Below are 23402 nucleotides of genomic sequence, written 5' to 3'. Positions count from 1 at the left end.
GACTTATGAACGTCTTGTACGATGACCCATATTTTCCAAAACATCAAGAACATTTTTTTTTATGCAAAGACCCAAAATTGGGGAAAAATAAACTTTATTTCACCAAGTAATAAAACAAACAAAAAAACTTTTCAGTACAGTTTCCCCCATATTCAGTATTGCTGGAGAGGCCGTATGTGCGGCCACTTATATTCATCCATGGCGCAATATGATGGCGTCTCCTTGGTGGGGGGCAATACCCTGTGCTGTGGGGTGGTTTATCTGGGAAGGCAGTGCCCCTATTCTTCGCCAGACACGTTACCCTGAGTGCAAATAATGGACTAACAATGAGGGTGACATCTATGGAAACAACCGTGTATATTACCTTTTGACCCCCCACCCAAAAAAAAAAAAAAAAAACATCGGTAACATCAGACTCATTAACAGTATTGGGGAAAAAGAAACCCCAAACCTGTAAATCTTATTTTCTTGTGCAATTTACAAAACAATTCTATTAACATTAAACACTATAAACGCTAAGTATTCCGGGTTTGATTGTCTTTCTATGAGATGGTGAAGCTCCGTGTATCGACTACGAATGTGACCCTTTAAAGAAATCTCCCCCCTATACGATTTACAGCAGAAGCCCCTGTCTGCATACAATGGAGGATTCTCACTATTTTGCACCAATCTGAGCATAAAAACAAAAACCTGAAAAAATTTTTTTGGCAGATCCTTTAAGAGTGGCAGGAGGAGATGTCAGGAAGGCGCTCGGGATGAGAGAAGTTCACATGGTCTCCTAGCGAAATGCTGGATCGTGACTATCGCCCAGGATTAAAGGCAAACGATAAAAAATGCAACTAAGGCGCACGTCACGAGAGGGGGACGAGGAGTCGCAGACTCGTGGAGGGGTCTTCAGTAGTAAAAGTGTTTATTTCACACATTTTCAGGTAAAGTCCCCCCCCATAAATGCGCCAAGGCCGCCCCGCACTGACAGAAGGCACAGAGGGAACATCGCCCCGTCCAGAGGAGGAGGGTCTGTGCAAAATAAGGCTCTAGTAGCTGTACAGAGACAACGGGGTGTCCTCCATCATGTCGTCCTGCAGAGGGGAAGAAGAAAAAAAAAAAGGTTTACAAACATTAACGATTACATGACACAGATCCTAACAGGTTGCATCACTGATCACTTATAGGTGTTCACACAACAATCAGAATGGAAAAAAAATCTAAGATCCGTCATCAGCAGCAGCGAGCCTACTTGTTGCTGGCTGTCACATTTGCAGGGCACAGAACTAAGGTGACAGGTTGGATTTTCATGCCGGGACATTAATGGGGGTCCCACGTGTGGGTTCCGAGTCTCACCATTGGTAGATCCTGCAGGCGTCTGAACTCCGTGCGGCTGTTCCTTTTCTTGTAGCGATGGAAGCCGACTACAACCACCACCATGAGCACCATGATGGTGAAGACGGAGACGATCATGACGAACAGCGGGTTGGAGCTGCTCCTGGAGTGATAACTTGTCAGATCTGCAACAAGAGGGAACAGATCAATGGATCCATCAACAGCCAACGGGATCCTGGCCACCGACTCCATCCTACACGAGCTCCGTAAACAGCAGGATTGCTTTGTGAATACACTGCGCTCAATTTTGTAGCTTCAGAGCTGAAATCTTTCAGCATGCTCTGCTTACTCTGGCAAGTTTCAGAACAAGGTTCCCCCTCCCAATACAGGAACCCTCAGAGGCATTGGATCCACAAGCTTGCTGACTGTTTCCAATATTACATTGTATCAAAGGAAATAAAATTCTTCCTGCCCTGAATCCTGCACTGATACATTGTAACAAACCCCTGAACTCACCTTTCTCGTCCCCGACTTCCAGCACAGACGGCCCCTTCTGAACCTCCGCCCTGGTTGTGTGCGGTGCAGAGGTGGTCGGGGCGGGTTCTGGGGAGGTCACTGTGGTGGTGATGAAGAGGCTGGTGGTGATTGTGGACATCCAGGTGGAGTAGGAGGATATGGAGGGCGTGGCGTGTGGGGTGGCATCATCGCTGGGTGCCATCTTGGTTGCGGTGGTCCTGAGAGTGGCGAGGAGAGAGGACGTCTCTGTTGCGGGGTCTATGGTGGATAAGAGGAGGGGACATGTACCAAGCATTGTAATGCAGGCTGATAACTGCGAGAGGAAGGGATAGCACAAGTACATCTAGCACAAAGCTTCAGCAATACTGACTGTTTCCACCTTAGAGGAGAGTTTCCCCTGAGCCAACTTACTGGTTGGTGGTCTCCATCTGGCACTAAATTCATGGTGTTGAAGGAGTAAAGTAGGACCCCCCAAAAGTGAGATCTAACTCACCGTCTGTCACATTATTTCCTGTGGATATTGGAGGGGGCTGGGTGGCCTCCATACTGGTTGTCTCACTTCTTTTGGTGACGGGGGCCACGCTGCTGGGGTCCGATGTCACCGGAGAGGAGGTGGCCTCGCCTGGTGCGGTGCTGACGCTGCTACCTGCACCTTCCGATTCTGGCCCACCCACGGTGAATGGGGGCGGAGGGGACGGACGCCCAGTCTCTGTGATTATCCCATTATCTGGAAGCTCGGAGGAAGCATCAGAGAGTCCGGGGGGGACACTGGAGCCTGTACCCAAGTCAGCAGAACTCAGAAGAAACGGGCCGGAGGTGGCCACGGAGCTGTCAGTGGGAAGGAGGCTCGTGTCCTCCTGAGCTTCACCTAGAAGAAAAACGACAGATGAGACTGTGCAGGGGGATATAAATCTATTGTTTTCTGTTATCAGCCATTTCAGGATGGATATATTAATTACAAAAGACAATGCAAGAAAATAAAGACAGTTTTAGAATTTAGACGGTCCTTTTTTTTTTTTTCTCTAAGATGGCAAATTCCCCTAAAACAACCCAATTGGGGAAAAAAGGGTCCACTTAGTGGAAACCCCCTACAATAAAATCAAATCTGGAGCAATCTCAGGTATGGCCACTAGAGGGCGATATAGTACAGCTGTAACAAAGGGATTCATAAATCTATGAAGAAGAATAATAATAATAAGAATGGCAACAATTCTAGATCTCTCCATGTTTCAGCTCTGAAAGGCGATTCACAAAACCACTGACCCCCAGAAGTCAGAAATCCCGAAACTAAATGTCAGAATCCAGTGAAAATTAATATCACAGAAATCCGGCAATGATGCGAACCACAGCGGCAGACATACAGCGTGCAAAGTGCCTCTTCTGAGAAAAAGAGGACTTAACTCTATAGCGCCACCTGTTGGAAGTAGCGATCCTACAAGTCACAATCAAACCTTTAACGAGTCGTGCAATATGACTTAGGATAAAAGCCAAACCAGTATCTCAATTCACAGCAGACATACAGCGATCACATATTAATGTTCCTCTCCCTTTCCAGGAAAAGGGTCCCGCTTCATTATTGGGTTTGGATCAAGTTTTTATCTAGTTTTTGGCGTTTATATCCTGTTTTTGATTTGCACTTTTTTTTTTTACGGTGTTCGCCTGTTAAATACAATTAAAATAAAAAAATAAATTTATGTCACTCACCAATGTGGGGGGCAGTTTTTATTTTTATGATGTTTGTGGCCAATTCATCAATTATGACTTTCTGAAAAAATTGCAACCATTTGTGAGTAAATTAACTATTGCAGGAGCAGTATTATAGTAGTTATATTCTTGTACATAGGAGCAGTATTATAGTAGTTATATTCTTGTACATAGGAAGCAGTATTATAGTAGTTATACTCTTGTACATAGGGGCAGTATTATAGTAGTTATATTCTTGTACATAGGAGCAGTATTATAGTAGTTATACTCTTGTACATAGGGGCATTATTATAGTAGTTATACTCTTGTACATAGGGGCAGTATTATATTAGTTATATTCCTGTACATAGGAAGCAGTATTATAGTAGTTATATTCCTGTACATAGGGGCAGTATTATAGTAGTTATATTCTTGTACATAGGGGGCAGTATTATAGTAGTTATATTCCTGTACATAGGGGCAGTATTATAGTAGTTATATTCTTGTACATAGGGGGCAGTATTATAGTAGTTATATTCCTGTACATAGGGGCAGTATTATAGTAGTTATATTCCTGTACATAGGGGCAGTATTATAGTAGTTATATTCTTGTACATAGGAAGCAGTATTATAGTAGTTATATTCCTGTACATAGGGGCAGTATTATAGTAGTTATATTCTTGTACATAGGAGCAGTATTATAGTAGTTATATTCTTGTACATAGGAGCAGTATTATAGTAGTTATATTCTTGTACATAGGAGCAGTATTATAGTAGTTATACTCTTGTACATAGGAAGCAGTATTATAATAGTTATATTCCTGTACATAGGGGCAGTATTATAGTAGTTATATTCTTGTACATAGGAGCAGTATTACAGTAGTTATATTCTTGTACATAGGAGCAGTATTACAGTAGTTATATTCTTGTACATAGGAGCAGTATTATAGTAGTTATATTCTTGTACATAGGAGCAGTATTATAGTAGTTATATTCCTGTACATAGGAGCAGTATTATAGTAGTTATATTCTTGTACATAGGAGCAGTATTATAGTAGTTATATTCTTGTACATAGGGGCAGTATTATAGTAGTTATATTCTTGTGCATAGGAGCAGTATTATAGTAGTTATATTCTTGTATATAGGGGGCAGTATTATAGTAGTTATATTCTTGTACATAGGGGCAGTATTATAGTAGTTATATTCTTGTACATAGGGGCAGTATTATAGTAGTTATATTCTTGTATATAGGAGCAGTATTATAGTAGTTATATTCTTGTACATAGGAGCAGTATTATAGTAGTTATATTCTTGTACATAGATGGCAGTATTATAGTAGTTATATTCTTGTACATAGGGGCAGTATTATAGTAGTTATATTCTTGTACATAGGGGCAGTATTATAGTAGTTATATTCTTGTATATAGGGGGCAGTATTATAGTAGTTATATTCTTGTATATAGGGGACAGTATTATAGTAGTTATATTCTTGTACATAGATGGCAGTATTATAGTAGTTATATACTTGTGCATTATATGTGAAGGGGTGATAACCAGAGATCCTACCACGGCAACAATAGGCGAGTCCTTGGATTATAGGGTCTGATATTTTTACCGTTATTGATCTAGAATCTTATCGTTTGTTAGACCCCTCAGTAAAAAACGAGCTAGAACACATTATACATCTGGCCCTTTGCCGGCCCCCATGGACTGGACTTGTGATACAGTAATAGTGAGTTGTAGGGGGTATCCCCCAGGCATTCACCATATTGTACCCACAGTCAGCCCCTTTCTTCCTCATGAAAAGCGGATTGTGAGTGGAGGTCGCTGCAGGAAAGCTCCATGATGTTCGGCTCCAGGGTCACTCAGTGGGAACGTGTTAATAATAGACACACAGCTCCATTCATGAGTGAGGCCGGGGTAAACACACAGGAATATCCTGCCCCGACCACAAGACACTGCACCCTTTCAGCTCTGCCCTGTGCCAGGGAGGAGTACTTGTCCGCTATGAGCCCTACTATACCGTCCCGTGCAGAAGACAGGTGGTCCCACAAAATATCCAGCTGTCAATCAAACCTAACAGAAACATATCCGAATCTATAATCTAGGAACGCAGTATAAGGAACGAGCAGCGACTCCTGCAGCACAGAGTATTTAAGGAAATGGGTATGATCATCCTGTGAGAGGTCACAGACTGCAATGTTTCTCCGTTCTCGTACGCAGAAAACAGACTGAAAATTACAGAGTGGAATGTGCAGGTTCTTTTCAAGCAGCACAGAGTGTTTCAGGAGAGGAGTGCAATCCTCTGGTAGCTACATAATGGAAGGATCAAGTTTCCTCAACACTAAAGAATGGGAGTGTACTGATCGTATGTGAGGCGCCAACTGAGCGTTACATATGGAGTGTACTGATCGTATGTGAGGCGCCAACTGAGCGTTACATATGGAGTGTACTGATCGTATGTGAGGCGCCAACTGAGCGTTACATATGGAGTGTACTGATCGTATGTGAGGCGCCAACTGAGCGTTACATATGGAGAGTACTGATCGTATGTGAGGCCGCCAACTGAGCGTTACATATAGAGTGTACTGATCGTATGTGAGGCCGCCAACTGAGCGTTACATATGGAGTGTACTGATCGTATGTGAGGCGCCAACTGAGCGTTACATATGGAGTGTACTGATCGTATGTGAGGCGCCAACTGAGCGTTACATATGGAGAGTACTGATCGTATGTGAGGCCGCCAACTGAGCGTTACATATAGAGTGTACTGATCGTATGTGAGGCCGCCAACTGAGCGTTACATATGGAGTGTACTGATCGTATGTGAGGCGCCAACTGAGCGTTACATATAGAGTGTACTGATCGTATGTGAGGCGCCAACTGAGCGTTACATATGGAGTGTACTGATCGTATGTGAGGCCGCCAACTGAGCGTTACATATAGAGTGTACTGATCGTATGTGAGGCCGCCAACTGAGCGTTACATATGGAGTGTACTGATCGTATGTGAGGCGCCAACTGAGCGTTACATATAGAGTGTACTGATCGTATGTGAGGCGCCAACTGAGCGTTACATATAGAGTGTACTGATCGTATGTGAGGCGCCAACTGAGCGTTACATATGGAGTGTACTGATCGTATGTGAGGCCGCCAACTGAGCGTTACATATGGAGTGTACTGATCGTATGTGAGGCGCCAACTGAGCGTTACATATGGAGTGTACTGATCGTATGTGAGGCCGCCAACTGAGCGTTACATATGGAGTGTACTGATCGTATGTGAGGCGCCAACTGAGCGTTACATATGGAGTGTACTGATCGTATGTGAGGCGCCAACTGAGCGTTACATATAGAGTGTACTGATCGTATGTGAGGCGCCAACTGAACGTTACATATAGAGTGTACTGATCGTATGTGAGGCGCCAACTGAGCGTTACATATAGAGTGTACTGATCGTATGTGAGGCGCCAACTGAGCGTTACATATAGAGTGTACTGATCGTATGTGAGGCGCCAACTGAGCGTTACATATGGAGTGTACTGATCGTATGTGAGGCGCCAACTGAGCGTTACATATGGAGTGTACTGATCGTATGTGAGGCCGCCAACTGAGCGTTACATATGGAGTGTACTGATCGTATGTGAGGCGCCAACTGAGCGTTACATATAGAGTGTACTGATCGTATGTGAGGCGCCAACTGAGCGTTACATATAGAGTGTACTGATCGTATGTGAGGCGCCAACTGAGCGTTACATATGGAGTGTACTGATCGTATGTGAGGCCGCCAACTGAGCGTTACATATGGAGTGTACTGATCGTATGTGAGGCGCCAACTGAGCGTTACATATGGAGTGTACTGATCGTATGTGAGGCCGCCAACTGAGCGTTACATATGGAGTGTACTGATCGTATGTGAGGCGCCAACTGAGCGTTACATATGGAGTGTACTGATCGTATGTGAGGCGCCAACTGAGCGTTACATATAGAGTGTACTGATCGTATGTGAGGCGCCAACTGAACGTTACATATAGAGTGTACTGATCGTATGTGAGGCGCCAACTGAGCGTTACATATAGAGTGTACTGATCGTATGTGAGGCGCCAACTGAGCGTTACATATAGAGTGTACTGATCGTATGTGAGGCGCCAACTGAGCGTTACATATGGAGTGTACTGATCGTATGTGAGGCGCCAACTGAGCGTTACATATAGAGTGTACTGATCGTATGTGAGGCCGCCAACTGAACGTTACATATGGAGTGTACTGATCGTATGTGAGGCGCCAACTGAGCGTTACATATGGAGTGTACTGATCGTATGTGAGGCGCCAACTGAGCGTTACATATGGAGTGTACTGATCGTATGTGAGGCCGCCAACTGAGCGTTACATATGGAGTGTACTGATCGTATGGGAGGCGCCAACTGAGCGTTACATATGGAGTGTACTGATCGTATGTGAGGCGCCAACTGAACGTTACATATGGAGTGTACTGATCGTATGTGAGGCCGCCAACTGAGCGTTACATATGGAGTGTACTGATCGTATGTGAGGCGCCAACTGAGCGTTACATATGGAGTGTACTGATCGTATGGGAGGCGCCAACTGAGCGTTACATATAGAGTGTACTGATCGTATGTGAGGCCGCCAACTGAACGTTACATATGGAGTGTACTGATCGTATGGGAGGCGCCAACTGAGCGTTACATATGGAGTGTACTGATCGTATGTGAGGCGCCAACTGAACGTTACATATGGAGTGTACTGATCGTATGTGAGGCGCCAACTGAGCGTTACATATAGAGTGTACTGATCGTATGTGAGGCGCCAACTGAGCGTTACATATGGAGTGTACTGATCGTATGTGAGGCGCCAACTGAGCGTTACATATGGAGTGTACTGATCGTATGTGAGGCGCCAACTGAGCGTTACATATAGAGTGTACTGATCGTATGTGAGGCCGCCAACTGAACGTTACATATGGAGTGTACTGATCGTATGGGAGGCGCCAACTGAGCGTTACATATAGAGTGTACTGATCGTATGTGAGGCGCCAACTGAGCGTTACATATGGAGTGTACTGATCGTATGTGAGGCGCCAACTGAGCGTTACATATGGAGTGTACTGATCGTATGTGAGGCCGCCAACTGAGCGTTACAAATGGAGTGTACTGATCGTATGTGAGGCCGCCAACTGAGCGTTACATATGGAGTGTACTGATCGTATGTGAGGCGCCAACTGAGCGTTACATATAGAGTGTACTGATCGTATGTGAGGCGCCAACTGAGCGTTACATATAGAGTGTACTGATCGTATGGGAGGCGCCAACTGAGCGTTACATATAGAGTGTACTGATCGTATGTGAGGCCGCCAACTGAGCGTTACATATAGAGTGTACTGATCGTATGTGAGGCCGCCAACTGAGCGTTACATATGGAGTGTACTGATCGTATGTGAGGCGCCAACTGAGCGTTACATATGGAGTGTACTGATCGTATGTGAGGCGCCAACTGAGCGTTACATATAGAGTGTACTGATCGTATGTGAGGCGCCAACTGAGCGTTACATATGGAGTGTACTGATCGTATGTGAGGCCGCCAACTGAGCGTTACAAATGGAGTGTACTGATCGTATGTGAGGCCGCCAACTGAGCGTTACATATGGAGTGTACTGATCGTATGTGAGGCGCCAACTGAGCGTTACATATAGAGTGTACTGATCGTATGTGAGGCGCCAACTGAGCGTTACATATGGAGTGTACTGATCGTATGTGAGGCCGCCAACTGAGCGTTACATATGGAGTGTACTGATCGTATGTGAGGCGCCAACTGAGCGTTACATATGGAGTGTACTGATCGTATGTGAGGCGCCAACTGAGCGTTACATATGGAGTGTACTGATCGTATGTGAGGCGCCAACTGAGCGTTACATATGGAGTGTACTGATCGTATGTGAGGCCGCCAACTGAGCGTTACAAATGGAGTGTACTGATCGTATGTGAGGCCGCCAACTGAGCGTTACATATGGAGTGTACTGATCGTATGTGAGGCGCCAACTGAGCGTTACATATAGAGTGTACTGATCGTATGTGAGGCCGCCAACTGAGCGTTACATATAGAGTGTACTGATCGTATGTGAGGCGCCAACTGAGCGTTACATATAGAGTGTACTGATCGTATGGGAGGCGCCAACTGAGCGTTACATATAGAGTGTACTGATCGTATGTGAGGCGCCAACTGAGCGTTACATATGGAGTGTACTGATCGTATGTGAGGCCGCCAACTGAGCGTTACATATGGAGTGTACTGATCGTATGTGAGGCGCCAACTGAGCGTTACATATGGAGTGTACTGATCGTATGTGAGGCCGCCAACTGAGCGTTACATATGGAGTGTACTGATCGTATGTGAGGCCGCCAACTGAGCGTTACATATGGAGTGTACTGATCGTATGTGAGGCGCCAACTGAGCGTTACATATGGAGTGTACTGATCGTATGTGAGGCGCCAACTGAGCGTTACATATGGAGTGTACTGATCGTATGGGAGGCGCCAACTGAGCGTTACATATAGAGTGTACTGATCGTATGTGAGGCGCCAACTGAGCGTTACATATGGAGTGTACTGATCGTATGTGAGGCGCCAACTGAGCGTTACATATGGAGTGTACTGATCGTATGTGAGGCCGCCAACTGAGCGTTACATATAGAGTGTACTGATCGTATGTGAGGCCGCCAACTGAGCGTTACATATAGAGTGTACTGATCGTATGTGAGGCGCCAACTGAGCGTTACATATGGAGTGTACTGATCGTATGTGAGGCCGCCAACTGAGCGTTACATATGGAGTGTACTGATCGTATGTGAGGCGCCAACTGAGCGTTACATATGGAGTGTACTGATTGTACCGGAAGCTGCCAACTGAGTGTTACATATAAGGAGCAGCACAGAGTATTTAAGGAGCGTAGTTGCAGTAGGTGATGTGGGTGCCGCGGGGATCTTGTGTACCCCATAAATGCATCACTGGCTATAATAATCTAAGGTGTTGAGTGTTTCTGCGGAGGACGGACGTGGGATAAACGCTCGGATCCGCGAGTTTCACGCTCATATTTACACCTCGTGTGATTGAGGCTCTGGTGGGCGCTGAGTCACAGACGGAAGCAAATTCCCAGGACGGGGCCGCAGACAAAGCTCCAGACCCTATTAGGAAGAGCTCGGGGCTCCGGCACTGACGCACGCGGAAAGGATCTTATAAATATTTGCTCAAGGCTCCGACAGATGAGGATCGCAGCAGAAATCTGCCCCTCTCCCCCCAGGATCCAGACAAAACACAGCAGTCCTGAGCCGGTCGCCCCAGAATCCGGTGATATCGGGGGGCCGCTGCTGACAACGCTCTAGGAATGGACGAAGAATCTGACACCCAATCATTATATGACTAATGTTACAGGTTGTCAGATAATTACATCACTTTTATTTGTATAGGAATGAGAGGTTTACAAACAAGAAGCGGACCCAGATTGCTTTCCGCGGATCTGGCCCTGGCTGATCCGGTGGTCTCTGCACCAGCTGCGGAAGTGATGTCTGCTCTGTTGTAAGACCGCTGCAGTCGGTGGTTGACTGCAGCGGTAAGGTGACTACAAGAGCATGACATTGGATGATTCTCTGATGATGGGCTTGTCTACTCAGCGGACCGCTGAAGCCAACCACAGACTGCAGCGGTCCTGGTGATTTCAAAATGAGGCAGACATCACTTTCGGAACCGGTGCAGAACTCTGGAGTTGCCTCTTCTGATCTATGGGGGTGACATTTTGATGTTTCGCTGATGATTGGTTCTTCTAGTCACATGACCGCTGCAGCCAACCACTGACTGCAGCGGTCCTGATGACTTCCAGCTGGAACAGACCACTTCCGGCTGTAGTACAGATCTCCAGAATGGCCTGTTCTGGGTCCCCTGTGGTTCTGGAAGGGGAGAATGCCTCCATTTACTGTTTTAAAACTATACAAAAGACAAAAAGAAAAATAATCAGCACCCCAAAAACCCTTTAATAACAGAGGTTGTGGCTGTGACAAATCTCCCACCCAGACATAATATGGCGGCTGGTTGTCAGCACCAAGATGATTAGCTGTTACTCTACAAGGTGTGGACTTGATGTCTGACCACGATGTAGTCGGTGTGGCGGCGGTGGGAGGGGCGCTGGTGCAGAAAACACTCAGGAGTGCACAGGCGCCTGCAGATCCAGCGAGAAGGAAGGGACTGGCCCTTTAAATGAGTTTATTTTGCAAGAAATGTTGGAGAATCTGTCTGACGCATTTCGGTGACCTGGATTTTACTTGGATCCTTAGAGCCATGACCCAGTTCTGGAGGGCGGGAGATGCATGGTGGACTGCGCAGGCAGCGGTGAGAAATCTCACCTCCTCGCTCTATGGAGGTGGTGCGGCATCTTCTCCAGGCTGGAAGCTGATGTCATTGGCGCGGGTGCAGTGCGCCAACGCAACGCCGCCATCCTCAGAGACCCGCGTCAGGGGAAGGCTGCTCTCCACCTGCAGACGCCGTCGCTTCCAATGTCCGTCTCACATCAGCCAATAAATAATAGATCAGCCACAAAACGCAGCAACGGGACCAGAGTACAGCTCAGCAGGCAGTATCACACATGGTAGGATTAGATACACGGCTCAGCAGGCAGTATCACACAGGATGGGATTAGATACACGGCTCAGCAGGCAGTATCACACATGGTAGGATTAGATACACAGTTCAGCAGGCAGTATCACACATGGTAGGATTGGATACACAGCTCAGCAGGCAGTATCACACAGGATAGGATTAGATACACGGCTCAGCAGGCAGTATCACACATGGTAGGATTAGATACACGGCTCAGCAGGCAGTATCACACAGGATGGGATTAGATACACGGCTCAGCAGGCAGTATCACACATGGTAGGATTAGATACACGGCTCAGCAGGCAGTATCACACAGGATGGGATTAGATACACGGCTCAGCAGGCAGTATCACACATGGTAGGATTAGATACACAGCTCAGCAGGCAGTATCACACATGGTAGGATAGGATACACAGCTCAGCAGGCAGTATCACACAGGGTGGGATTAGATACACAGCTCAGCAGGCAGTATCACACATGGTAGGATTGGATACACAGCTCAGCAGGCAGTATCACACATGGTAGGATTAGATACATAGCTCAGCAGGCATTATCACACATGGTAGGATTAGATACATAGCTCAGCAGGCATTATCACACATGGTAGGATTAGATACATAGCTCAGCAGGCAGTATCACACATGGTAGGATTAGATACACGGCTCAGCAGGCAGTATCACACATGGTAGGATTAGATACACGGCTCAGCAGGCAGTATCACACAGGATGGGATTAGATACACAGCTCAGCAGGCAGTATCACACATGGTAGGATTGGACACAGCTCAGCAGGCAGTATCACACATGGTAGGATTAGATACATAGCTCAGCAGGCATTATCACACATGGTAGGATTAGATACATAGCTCAGCAGGCAGTATCACACATGGTAGGATTAGATACACGGCTCAGCAGGCAGTATCACACAGGATAGGATTAGATACACAGCTCAGCAGGCAGTATCACACATGGTAGGATTGGATACACAGCTCAGCAGGCAGTATCACACAGGATGGGATTAGATACACAGCTCAGAAGGCAGTATCACACATGGTAGGATTGGATACACAGCTCAGCAGGCAGTATCACACATGGTAGGATTAGATACATAGCTCAGCAGGCATTATCACACATGGTAGGATTAGATGCATAGCTCAGCAGGCATTATCACACATGGTAGGATTAGATACATAGCTCAGCAGGCAGTATCACACATGGTAGGATTAGATACAGGGCTCAGCAGGCAGTATCACACATGGTAGGATTAGATACACGGCTCAGCAGGCAGTATCACACAGGATGGGATTAGATACACAGCTCAGCAGGCAGTATCACACATGGTAGGATTAGATACATAGCTCAGCAGGCATTATCACACATGGTAGGATTAGATACACAGCTCAGCAGGCAGTATCACGCATGGTAGGATTAGATACACAGCTCAGCAGGCAGTATCACACATGGTAGGATTAGATACACAGCTCAGCAGGCAGTATCACACATGGTAGGATTAGATACACAGTTTAGCAGGCAGTATCACACATAGTAGGATTAGATACATAGCTCAGCAGGCAGTATCACACATGGTAGGATTAGATACACAGCTCAGCAGTCAGTATCACACAGCAGAGGATTAGATACATAGCTCAGCAGGCAGTACCACACAGGACAGGATTAGATACACAGCTCAGCAGGCAGTATCACACAGGATGGGATTAGATACACGGCTCAGCGGGCAGCATCACACAGGATGGGATTAGATACATAGCTCAGCAGACAGTATCACAGGACAGGATTAGATACACATCTCAGCAGACAGTATCACAGGATGGGATTAGATACACAGCTCAGCAGGCAGTGTGGCACAGGACAGGATTAGATACACAGCTCAGCAGACAGTATCACACATGGTAGGATTAGATACACAGCTCAGCAGACAGTATCACACAGGACAGGATTAGATACATAGCTCAGCAGACAGTATCACACAGGACATGATTAGATACACATCTCAGCAGACAGTATCACAGGATGGGATTAGATACACGGCTCAGCAGACAGTATCACACAGGATAGGATGAGATACACAGCTCAGCAGGCAGTATCACACATGGTAGGATTAGATACACAGCTCAGCAGACAGTATCACACAGGACAGGATTAGATACATAGCTCAGCAGACAGTATCACAGGATGGGATTAGATACACAGCTCAGCAGGCAGTGTCGCACAGGACAGGATTAGATACACAGCTCAGCAGACAGTATCACACAGGATAGGATTAGATACACAGCTCAGCAGACAGTATCACACATGGTAGGATTAGATACACAGCTCAGCAGGCAGTGTCACAGGACAGGATTAGATACACATCTCAGCAGACAGTATCACAGGATGGGATTAGATACACAGCTCAGCAGTCAGTATCACACAGCAGAGGATTAGATACATAGCTCAGCAGGCAGTACCACACAGGACAGGATTAGATACACAGCTCAGCAGGCAGTATCACACAGGATGGGATTAGATACACGGCTCAGCGGGCAGCATCACACAGGATGGGATTAGATACATAGCTCAGCAGACAGTATCACAGGACAGGATTAGATACACATCTCAGCAGACAGTATCACAGGATGGGATTAGATACACAGCTCAGCAGGCAGTGTGGCACAGGACAGGATTAGATACACAGCTCAGCAGACAGTATCACACATGGTAGGATTAGATACACAGCTCAGCAGACAGTATCACACAGGACAGGATTAGATACATAGCTCAGCAGACAGTATCACACAGGACATGATTAGATACACATCTCAGCAGACAGTATCACAGGATGGGATTAGATACACGGCTCAGCAGACAGTATCACACAGGATAGGATGAGATACACAGCTCAGCAGGCAGTATCACACATGGTAGGATTAGATACACAGCTCAGCAGACAGTATCACACAGGACAGGATTAGATACATAGCTCAGCAGACAGTATCACAGGATGGGATTAGATACACAGCTCAGCAGGCAGTGTCACAGGACAGGATTAGATACACATCTCAGCAGACAGTATCACAGGATGGGATTAGATACACAGCTCAGCAGGCAGTGTCGCACAGGACAGGATTAGATACACAGCTCAGCAGACAGTATCACACAGGATAGGATTAGATACACAGCTCAGCAGACAGTATCACACATGGTAGGATTAGATACACAGCTCACCAGACAGTAACACACAATATAGGATTAGATACACAACTCAGCAGACAGTATCACACATGGTAGGATTAGATACACAACTCAGCAGACAGTATCACACAGGATATGATTAGATACACAGCTCAGCAGACAGTATCACACAGAATATGATTAGATACACAGCTCAGCAGACAGTATCACACAGAATATGATTAGATACACAGCTCAGCAGACAGTATCACACAGAATATGATTAGATACACAGCTCAGCAGACAGTATCACACAGAATATGATTAGATACACTGGCTCAATGGTGGCTCAGCTCTGAACTATAGATGAAAGCTGACCACCACCTTGCCGCCCCCCTGGTCAGTCCTTCAGTTGCACCTGGGTGTCACATTTCTGTCTTTTCATCCTTACACCCTAAATAGACTAAACACGAGCCCCTCAGGGGTCTCAGGAAGAGGAATGGTTTCTCTTTGTGCATTAGACACTTCTTGCAGCTTTAGCAGGGAGGTGTGAACAGAGCTCCATCACACCAGGGTGCCCAGGATCTGGCAGGAGAGGGGTCGCCATGATGGATGGAGCGAGGGTGGAAGCTTCTCTGTGGGAACAGGCAGATTCCAGGCCCAGCGGCTGGGGAGTCACCATGATCCCGGCAGGTTGGGACTTGGAGGAAACCGAGGATGTGAGACGCCAGGATCTGCTCCATGCCTGGATATTAAAGGGGGATTCACAAAAAATTATTAAGTATCCACAGAATAGATTGTTGTGGGTCTGCGAGATAAGATGCCAGAAATGGGCACTATCATCCCTGCCTGAATGGGGGCAGCGCACGCTCCACCGTCGCTCCATCCATGGTCTATGGGGTCCCTGGAGAAAGCCGCGCTGTGCTCCGCTTTTACAGCTATGAAATAATCTATGGAAATAATTTTATGCCCAAAAATGACAAAAGTGCAACATGTATGAGATAAGGTCACAGAAGCCACCCAGCTTTCCCAGAGAAAGATAAATGGCAGCAGGGGCGACCCCAGGTCTCATTTTACAGATTTATTTCGGGGAGATGCAGGTGAGGTGGCCTGTGGCTCCTTTATTATTAGATAAAAGACTCCTCATCCTGCTTTTATTGTCTGGCTTCCTACAGATGTGACTCCGGGAACGTCAAAGCAGGATGATAGGAAAACGTCACACCCATCGCAACCGCGCAGGGCGACTATACAGCATGGGATGGTTGGGGCCCCTGGTACACATCACAGGGCCCCAGGTGCTGCACCCTATGGAGTATAGTGCACAGTAATCAGGAACCTATGTCTACTGTCTCTTCTTCTAATCCAGAAACTGTTTGTAAACAAAGAGATAAAAAAGTCAATAAAATTACAAAAAGTAAAGAAATTGGAAGTTTTCTCCCCCCCCCCCAAAAAAAAAAAAAAAAAAAAAAATCGAAAAACTCTGTCTGTTGAGACAGGCTTTTTTTTTATACTACCTCAGACGCCAAATTGACAATGTCGCTAAAACGGAGCCCCTAAAGAAAGAGCTAATGGAGCAGAGCTGCAGTGTAAAGCATGAGAAAGGGACAGGGCAGCAACCTGAGCCTCTGATCAGACAGGAATAGGATTCAGGACAACCTCATACTCCAACACGACGGAATTAATCTGTTGGGAGTCTGGAGGCTCAACATAAAAGGTCCCGTAACGGAGCAGAGCTTCAGTGTAAAGCACCGGAGAGGAGCAGCTGAAGGGGTAGATCTCAGGTCACCGCCATTTTCCCCACAGTAAGATTCTGTTCAGCATTTGTCAACAGTATTTTTTAAGCCAAAACCAGAAGTGGAACCTATAGAAATAAAAGTCTAATAAATGATTTGCTCCATCTGTTAGCCGCACTCCTGGGAGTCATACTGCGTCCTAATAAAGCAAAGCTGCAGTGCAAAGCAATGAAATAAGAAAAAAAACGAAACAGGGCAGCAATCAGAAACTCTGATGAAACAGATGCCCCTGCTTAATTGTAAAGCGCCGTGGAATATAAATAAAATATATTATTATTAGAACAGTGGTGGATTTCACACTATTTAGGTATTTGGCCTTTTTATCATTTTTTTTTTAATTGTTGATGTAAAAACGTCCGTTTTATTCCTTATTATAAAAAAAAAAAAAAAAAAAAAAAAAAAGATTTTTAATACGTTCGCCTGTACTCTGCCTACCACGGACACCAACAGACACTGCAGCCGGGGTGAAGTCACTGGTGCCGGCCGTGTCCTGCGCCACCACGAAGATTCGCATCGCTTTTGTGGCTACATTGTCACGGCCGGGCTCAGGATGTGCGGCTGCAGGTTCGCACACGTCAGAAGCTTCCAGGAAATTGCTCGGCGGTCTCTGCGCTCGCTAATCTCTGCCGTATTAACCCTCTCATTACCGACAGGTCACAACGACGACGCTGCATCCACGGCGCAGCCGCCTCTCCAAGTGCCCAGGAGACCGCTCACGTCTGCGGTCTCGTTACACCAGATGTCTCCCCTGTCCCTTGTGGATGTCTCATCTGTTTCATCACCGGTCGGGCTCTGCTATAAACCTTGGACAAAAAGGGCCGACGACGAGAAAGCAAACACACGACGAGCGCGCTATATAATGACGCCGGCCGTCACGCGACTTCTCTGCCTTTTATATCCGAACTCGTGATGTCCCTGTAAATGCTGATACAGAAGAGGAGACAGATAACGAAGGGTTAACGGAGCACGCACAAACCCAAATATTCCAGCCCTCTGACTGTGGATCAGCCCTTTAAGCCGAACATTACTGAATAAGCCAAAAATCTAAATAATCCCCCCCCAGAAAGTAGACATTCCAAAGTTTCGTCTTCTGTTAAGTTCTTAAAGGGCTAGTCCTTTTCTGAACCTGGGAAAGTTGGGTGACCACAAATCATCCCGGCCATCATGGCTAGCTGTGCAGTACCGAGGCCATGTGGGAGCGGTAGAGGCCGCCATATTGGTCCCCAGTCAGAAACGCATAGGTGTAACCTGTGGGGTAAAGGGTTTCCTAAAATAAACTACATAATGGCAGGAAGGGTAAAGGTTAATGGGACACGAAGACGGACCGCCCCAATAAAGCGGATCGGTCAGACTTTACAATACCGACCTGATGAGACTAGTGTACTTATTGCAATAATTCATGTCAATAAGTCTGTATAATCCTTCTGGAAAGGTTCCCCGAAGGGCTGCCTCATTTCATTTTGAGGATGGTACTTTTAAAATCCATGTCAGACAGACTGTAAGTACACCCACATCATCAGGTCTAAGACATCTATTTAACATTTTATAATACTACAGAATATTGTGAGATCTGGTGACAAATCCTGGTCCAGTCTATTCCTGCAGCTGACACTGCGGGGATGGGGTCCACTGCATGCGACATGGCTGCCAATGGGAAGTTTGTGGGTCCTTCCCTGCGGAAAACCCCTCTGCTCTCCGGCCCAGCACGGAAGAGGTTAATCAGATAGAGTGACGTCACTTGGTGTCATATTTTACTCATCCTGGTGATAATGGGAACCCAATGTGACAGATGGGCGAGGCAGGCATGGAAGCAGCAGCCATTGTGGTACTAGAAGTCTCAGCATGGCCATCTGCTCATATCCCTTTATATCAGTATAATGCTCCAAGGACCATCTGACCACACAGCAGCCGCCTGCAACCAGGGCCCAATGTCAGGAGACTCAACAGCATTCTCCCCACATGCATCCAGAACGGCCATGCTGAGAGTTGTAGTTCATGGCACCTGCAGGGATCAGTGTCAGATATCAGTGCACCCCCCAGTACAAGGCTGTCATCATACAGTGCACCCCCAACCCCAGTACAGGGCTGTCATCATACAGTACAACCCCCCAGTACAGGGCTGTCATCATACAGTGCACCCCCTCCCCAGTACAGGGCTGTCATCATACAGTGCACCCCCCAGTACAGGGCTGTCATCATACAGTACAACCCCCCAGTACAGGGCTGTCATCATACAGTGCACCCCCTCCCCAGTACAGGGCTGTCGTCATACAGTGCACCCCCCCCAGTACAGGGCTGTCATCATACAGTACAACCCCCCAGTACAGGGCTGTCATCATACAGTGCACCCCCTCCCCAGTACAGGGCTGTCATCATACAGTGCACCCCCCAGTACAGGGCTGTCATCATACAGTACAACCCCCCAGTACAGGGCTGTCATCATACAGTGCACCCCCTCCCCAGTACAGGGCTGTCGTCATACAGTGCACCCCCCCCAGTACAGGGCTGTCATCATACAGTGCACCCCCCCCCCCCCCCCAGTACAGGGCTGTCATCATACAGTGCACGCCCCCCCCCCAGTACAGGGCTGTCATACAGTGCACCCCCCCCAGTACAGGGCTGTCATCATACAGTGCACGCCCCCCCCCCAGTACAGGGCTGTCATACAGTGCACCCCCCCCCAGTACAGGGCTGTCATCATACAGTGCACCCCCCCCCCCCCAGTACAGGGCTGTCATCATACAGTGCACCCCCCCCCCCAGTACAGGGCTGTCATCATACAGTACATCCCCCCAGTACAGGGCTGCCATCATACAGTGCACCCCCAGTACAGGGCTGTCATCATACAGTGCACCCCCCAGTACAGGGCTGCCATCATACAGCGGACCCCCCAGTACAGGGCTGTCATCATACAGTACACCCTCCCGTACAGGGCTGTCATTATACAGTGCACCCCCCCCCCCCAGTACAGGGCTGTCATTATACAGTGCACCCCCCCCCCCCAGTACAGGGCTGTCATTATACAGTGCACCCCCCCCCCCAGTACAGGGCTGTCATTGTACAGTGCACCCCCCTAGTACAGGTCCGTCATCATACAGTGCACCCCCCCCCCCTACAGGGCTGTCATTATACAGTGCACCCCCCCCCAGTACAGGGCTGTCATTATACAGTGCACCCCCCCCCCCCAGTACAGGGCTGTCATTATACAGTGCACGCCCCCCCCCCAGTACAGGGCTGTCATTATACAGTGCACGCCCCCCCCCCAGTGCAGGGCTGTCATTATACAGTGCACCCCCCCCCCCAGTGCAGGGCTGTCATTATACAGTGCACCCCCCCCAGTGCAGGGCTGTCATTATACAGTGCACCCCCCCCCCCCCCCCCAGTACAGGGCTGTCATTATACAGTGCACCCCCCCAGTACAGGGCTGTCATAATACAGTGCACCCCCCAGTACAGGGCTGTCATCATACAGTGCACCCCCCCCCCCCCCCAGTACAGGGCTGTCATCATACAGTGCACCCCCCAGTACAGGGCTGTCAACATACAGTGCACACACCCCCAGTACAGGGCTGTCATCATACAGTGCACCCCCCCCCAGTACAGGGCTGTCATCACACAGTGCACCCCCAGTACCGGGCAGTCATCACACAGTGCACCCCCAGTACCGGGCTGTCATCATACCGTGCACCCCCCAGTACAGGGCTGTCATACTGTGCACCCCCCAGTACAGGGCTGTCAACATACAGTGCACCCCCCCCCCCCCCCCAGTACAGGGCTGTCAACATACAGTGCACCCCCCCCAGTACAGGGCTGTCATCATACAGTGCACCCCTCCCCCCCCCAGTACAGGGCTGTCATCATACAGTGCACCCCCCCCCCCAGTACAGGGCTGTCATCATACAGTGCACCCCCCCCCCAGTACAGGGCTGTCATCATACAGTGCACCCCCCAGTACAGGGCTGTCATCATACAGTGCACCTCCCCCCCCCCCCCGTACAGGGCTGTCATCATACAGTGCACCCCCCAGTACAGGGCTGTCATCATACAGTGCACCCCCCAGTACAGTGCACCCCCAGTACAGGGCTATCATCATGCAGCACACCCCCCAGTACAGGGCTGTCATCATACAGCGCACCCCCCAGTACAGGGCTGTCATCATACAGCGCACCCCCCAGTACAGGGCTGTCATCATACAGCGCACCCCCCCCCCCCCCCAGTACAGGGCTGTCATCATACAGCGCACCCCCCCCCCCCAGTACAGGGCTATCATCATACAGCGCACCCCCAGTACAGGGCTGCCATCATACAGTGCACACTCCCCCCCCAGTACAGGGCTGCCATCATACAGCGCACCCCCCAGTACAGGGCTGCCATCATACAGCGCACCCCCCAGTACAGGGCTGCCATCATACAGCGCACCCCCCAGTACAGGGCTGCCATCATACAGCGCACCCCCCAGTACAGGGCTGCCATCATACAGCGCACCCCCCAGTACAGGGCTGCCATCATACAGCGCACCCCCCAGTACAGGGCTGCCATCATACAGCGCACCCCCCAGTACAGGGCTGCCATCATACAGTGCACCCCCCAGTACAGGGCTGCCATCACACAGTGCACCCCCCAGTACAGGGCTGTCATCACACAGTGCACCCCCCAGTACAGGGCTGTCATCATACAGTGCACCCCCCAGTACAGGGCTGTCATCATACAGTGCACCCCCCAGTACAGGGCTATCATCACACAGCGCACCCCCCAGTACAGGGCTGTCATCATACAGTGCACCCCCCAGTACAGGGCTGTCATCATACAGTGCACCCCCCAGTACAGGGCTGTCATCATACAGTGCACCCCCCAGTACAGGGCTGTCATCATACAGCGCACCCCCCAGTACAGGGCTGTCATCATACAGTGCACACTCCCCCCCCCCCCCCAGTACAGGGCTGTCATCATACAGCGCACCCCCCAGTACAGGGCTGCCATCACACAGCGCACCCCTCAGTACAGGGCTGCCATCATACAGCGCACCCCCCAGTACAGGGCTGTCATCACACAGCGCACCCCTCAGTACAGGGCTGCCATCATACAGCGCACCCCCCAGTACAGGGCCATCATCACACAGCGCACCCCTCAGTACAGGGCTGCCATCATACAGTGCACCCCCCAGTACAGGGCTGTCATCACACAGCGCACCCCCCAGTACAGGGCTGCCATCATACAGCGCACCCCCCAGTACAGGGCTGCCATCACACAGCGCACCCCCCAGTACAGGGCTGCCATCATACAGCGCACCCCCCAGTACAGGGCTGCCATCACACAGCGCACCCCCCAGTACAGGGCTGCCATCATACAGCGCACCCCCCAGTACAGGGCTGCCATCATCACACAGCGCACCCCTCACACACATTGATGGCTGACCCCTTGCTTACCGCTCCCTGCAGAGCTGCCACACGCTCAGTACAGGGGGTCGCGCCCTCCGTGTCCCGGTTGGTGCACTTCCCCCCGGACCTCTGTCCCCACAGGGGGCACTCACTCACCCGGCAGCAGCAGCGCCCCTGAGAGCAGGCACAGGAGCCCCAGTAGCAGGCGGCTCTCCCACCGTCCTCCCATCCCAGCCGAGTCCCGGAGTGGCGCTGCCACGTGTGACTGAGGCCGGGGTCCTCCCTCCGCGGTGTGAGGCGAACAGCAGCCTCCAGTGACGTCACGGGATCTCCTCGGCTGTGACGTCACGCAGCTTAGCTCGCAGTGCTGTAGATGGGGGAACCTTCAGCAACACCCCGGACCCGGTGCAGCCTCCTCCTCCTAACGTGATGAACTGTGTGACGTCACGCTGAAGCAGGACCACCCCCCCTGTATGTGGCGTCACGCTGAAGCAGGACTGGTGTATGACGTCACGGCCGCGCTCTCCGCTCAGACGTTATTGTTACTTCGTATCAGCGGCAACAAAAGACTGCGCGCCTGGGCCACGCCCACTGTGCACTGATAGGGCAAGTAGCGTCGTCTGCCACGCCCACTGCTTACCTGGGTCTTGTGATTGGTGGATTTATTGTAGGGATTTTATAGGAGATTCGGAAGTTTCCGGATCGCGAGATTATTCTAGGAAAAGTCCCGGTCCCGGGATCACGGGCCCAAAGTGACCAGGAGCCGAGACCGTGCTGAGAGGGGTCTGTAGGAAGCTATGTGCACACCTTGCGGATTTTTCCGCACTGGTTTAGCAAAATCCGCAGGTAAACCGCACTGTGGATTCCCCGCAGATCCCAC

General features: G+C 49.1%; 1 protein-coding gene across 1 annotated transcript; it reads right to left on the bottom strand.

Annotated features, from left to right (window-relative positions):
• Positions 1-77: 77 nt before the first annotated feature.
• On the bottom strand, positions 78-23085 carry LOC138648357 (mucin-1-like). Its single transcript, XM_069738009.1, has 5 exons — positions 22679-23085; positions 2330-2704; positions 1837-2094; positions 1342-1505; positions 78-1079 (listed from the first exon to the last, which is right to left on the bottom strand). Exons 1-5 carry the CDS (start codon positions 22749-22751, stop codon positions 1035-1037), a joined length of 915 nt encoding a protein of 304 aa, XP_069594110.1. The 5' UTR covers positions 22752-23085; the 3' UTR covers positions 78-1034.
• Between the last annotated feature and the right edge of the window lie 317 nt (positions 23086-23402).

Source organism: Ranitomeya imitator, chromosome 8 (genome assembly GCF_032444005.1).
Source record: "Ranitomeya imitator isolate aRanImi1 chromosome 8, aRanImi1.pri, whole genome shotgun sequence".
Classification (NCBI taxonomy): domain Eukaryota; kingdom Metazoa; phylum Chordata; class Amphibia; order Anura; family Dendrobatidae; genus Ranitomeya; species Ranitomeya imitator.
The sequence above is the reverse complement of the archived record's forward strand: the minus strand, read 5'-3'. Positions and strand labels throughout refer to the sequence as shown.

Excerpts from the sequence above, each read along its gene's own strand:
- LOC138648357 (XM_069738009.1), bottom strand. The coding sequence starts at position 22,751 with ATGGGAGGACGGTGGGAGAGCCGCCTGCTACTGGGGCTCCTGTGCCTG. Across the intron at positions 2,095-2,329 it reads AGGAAATAATGTGACAGACG|ACCCCGCAACAGAGACGTCC; the intron begins GTGAGTTAGATC and ends TATCCACCATAG. Across the intron at positions 1,080-1,341 it reads GCCTGCAGGATCTACCAATG|GACGACATGATGGAGGACAC; the intron begins GTGAGACTCGGA and ends TCCCCTCTGCAG.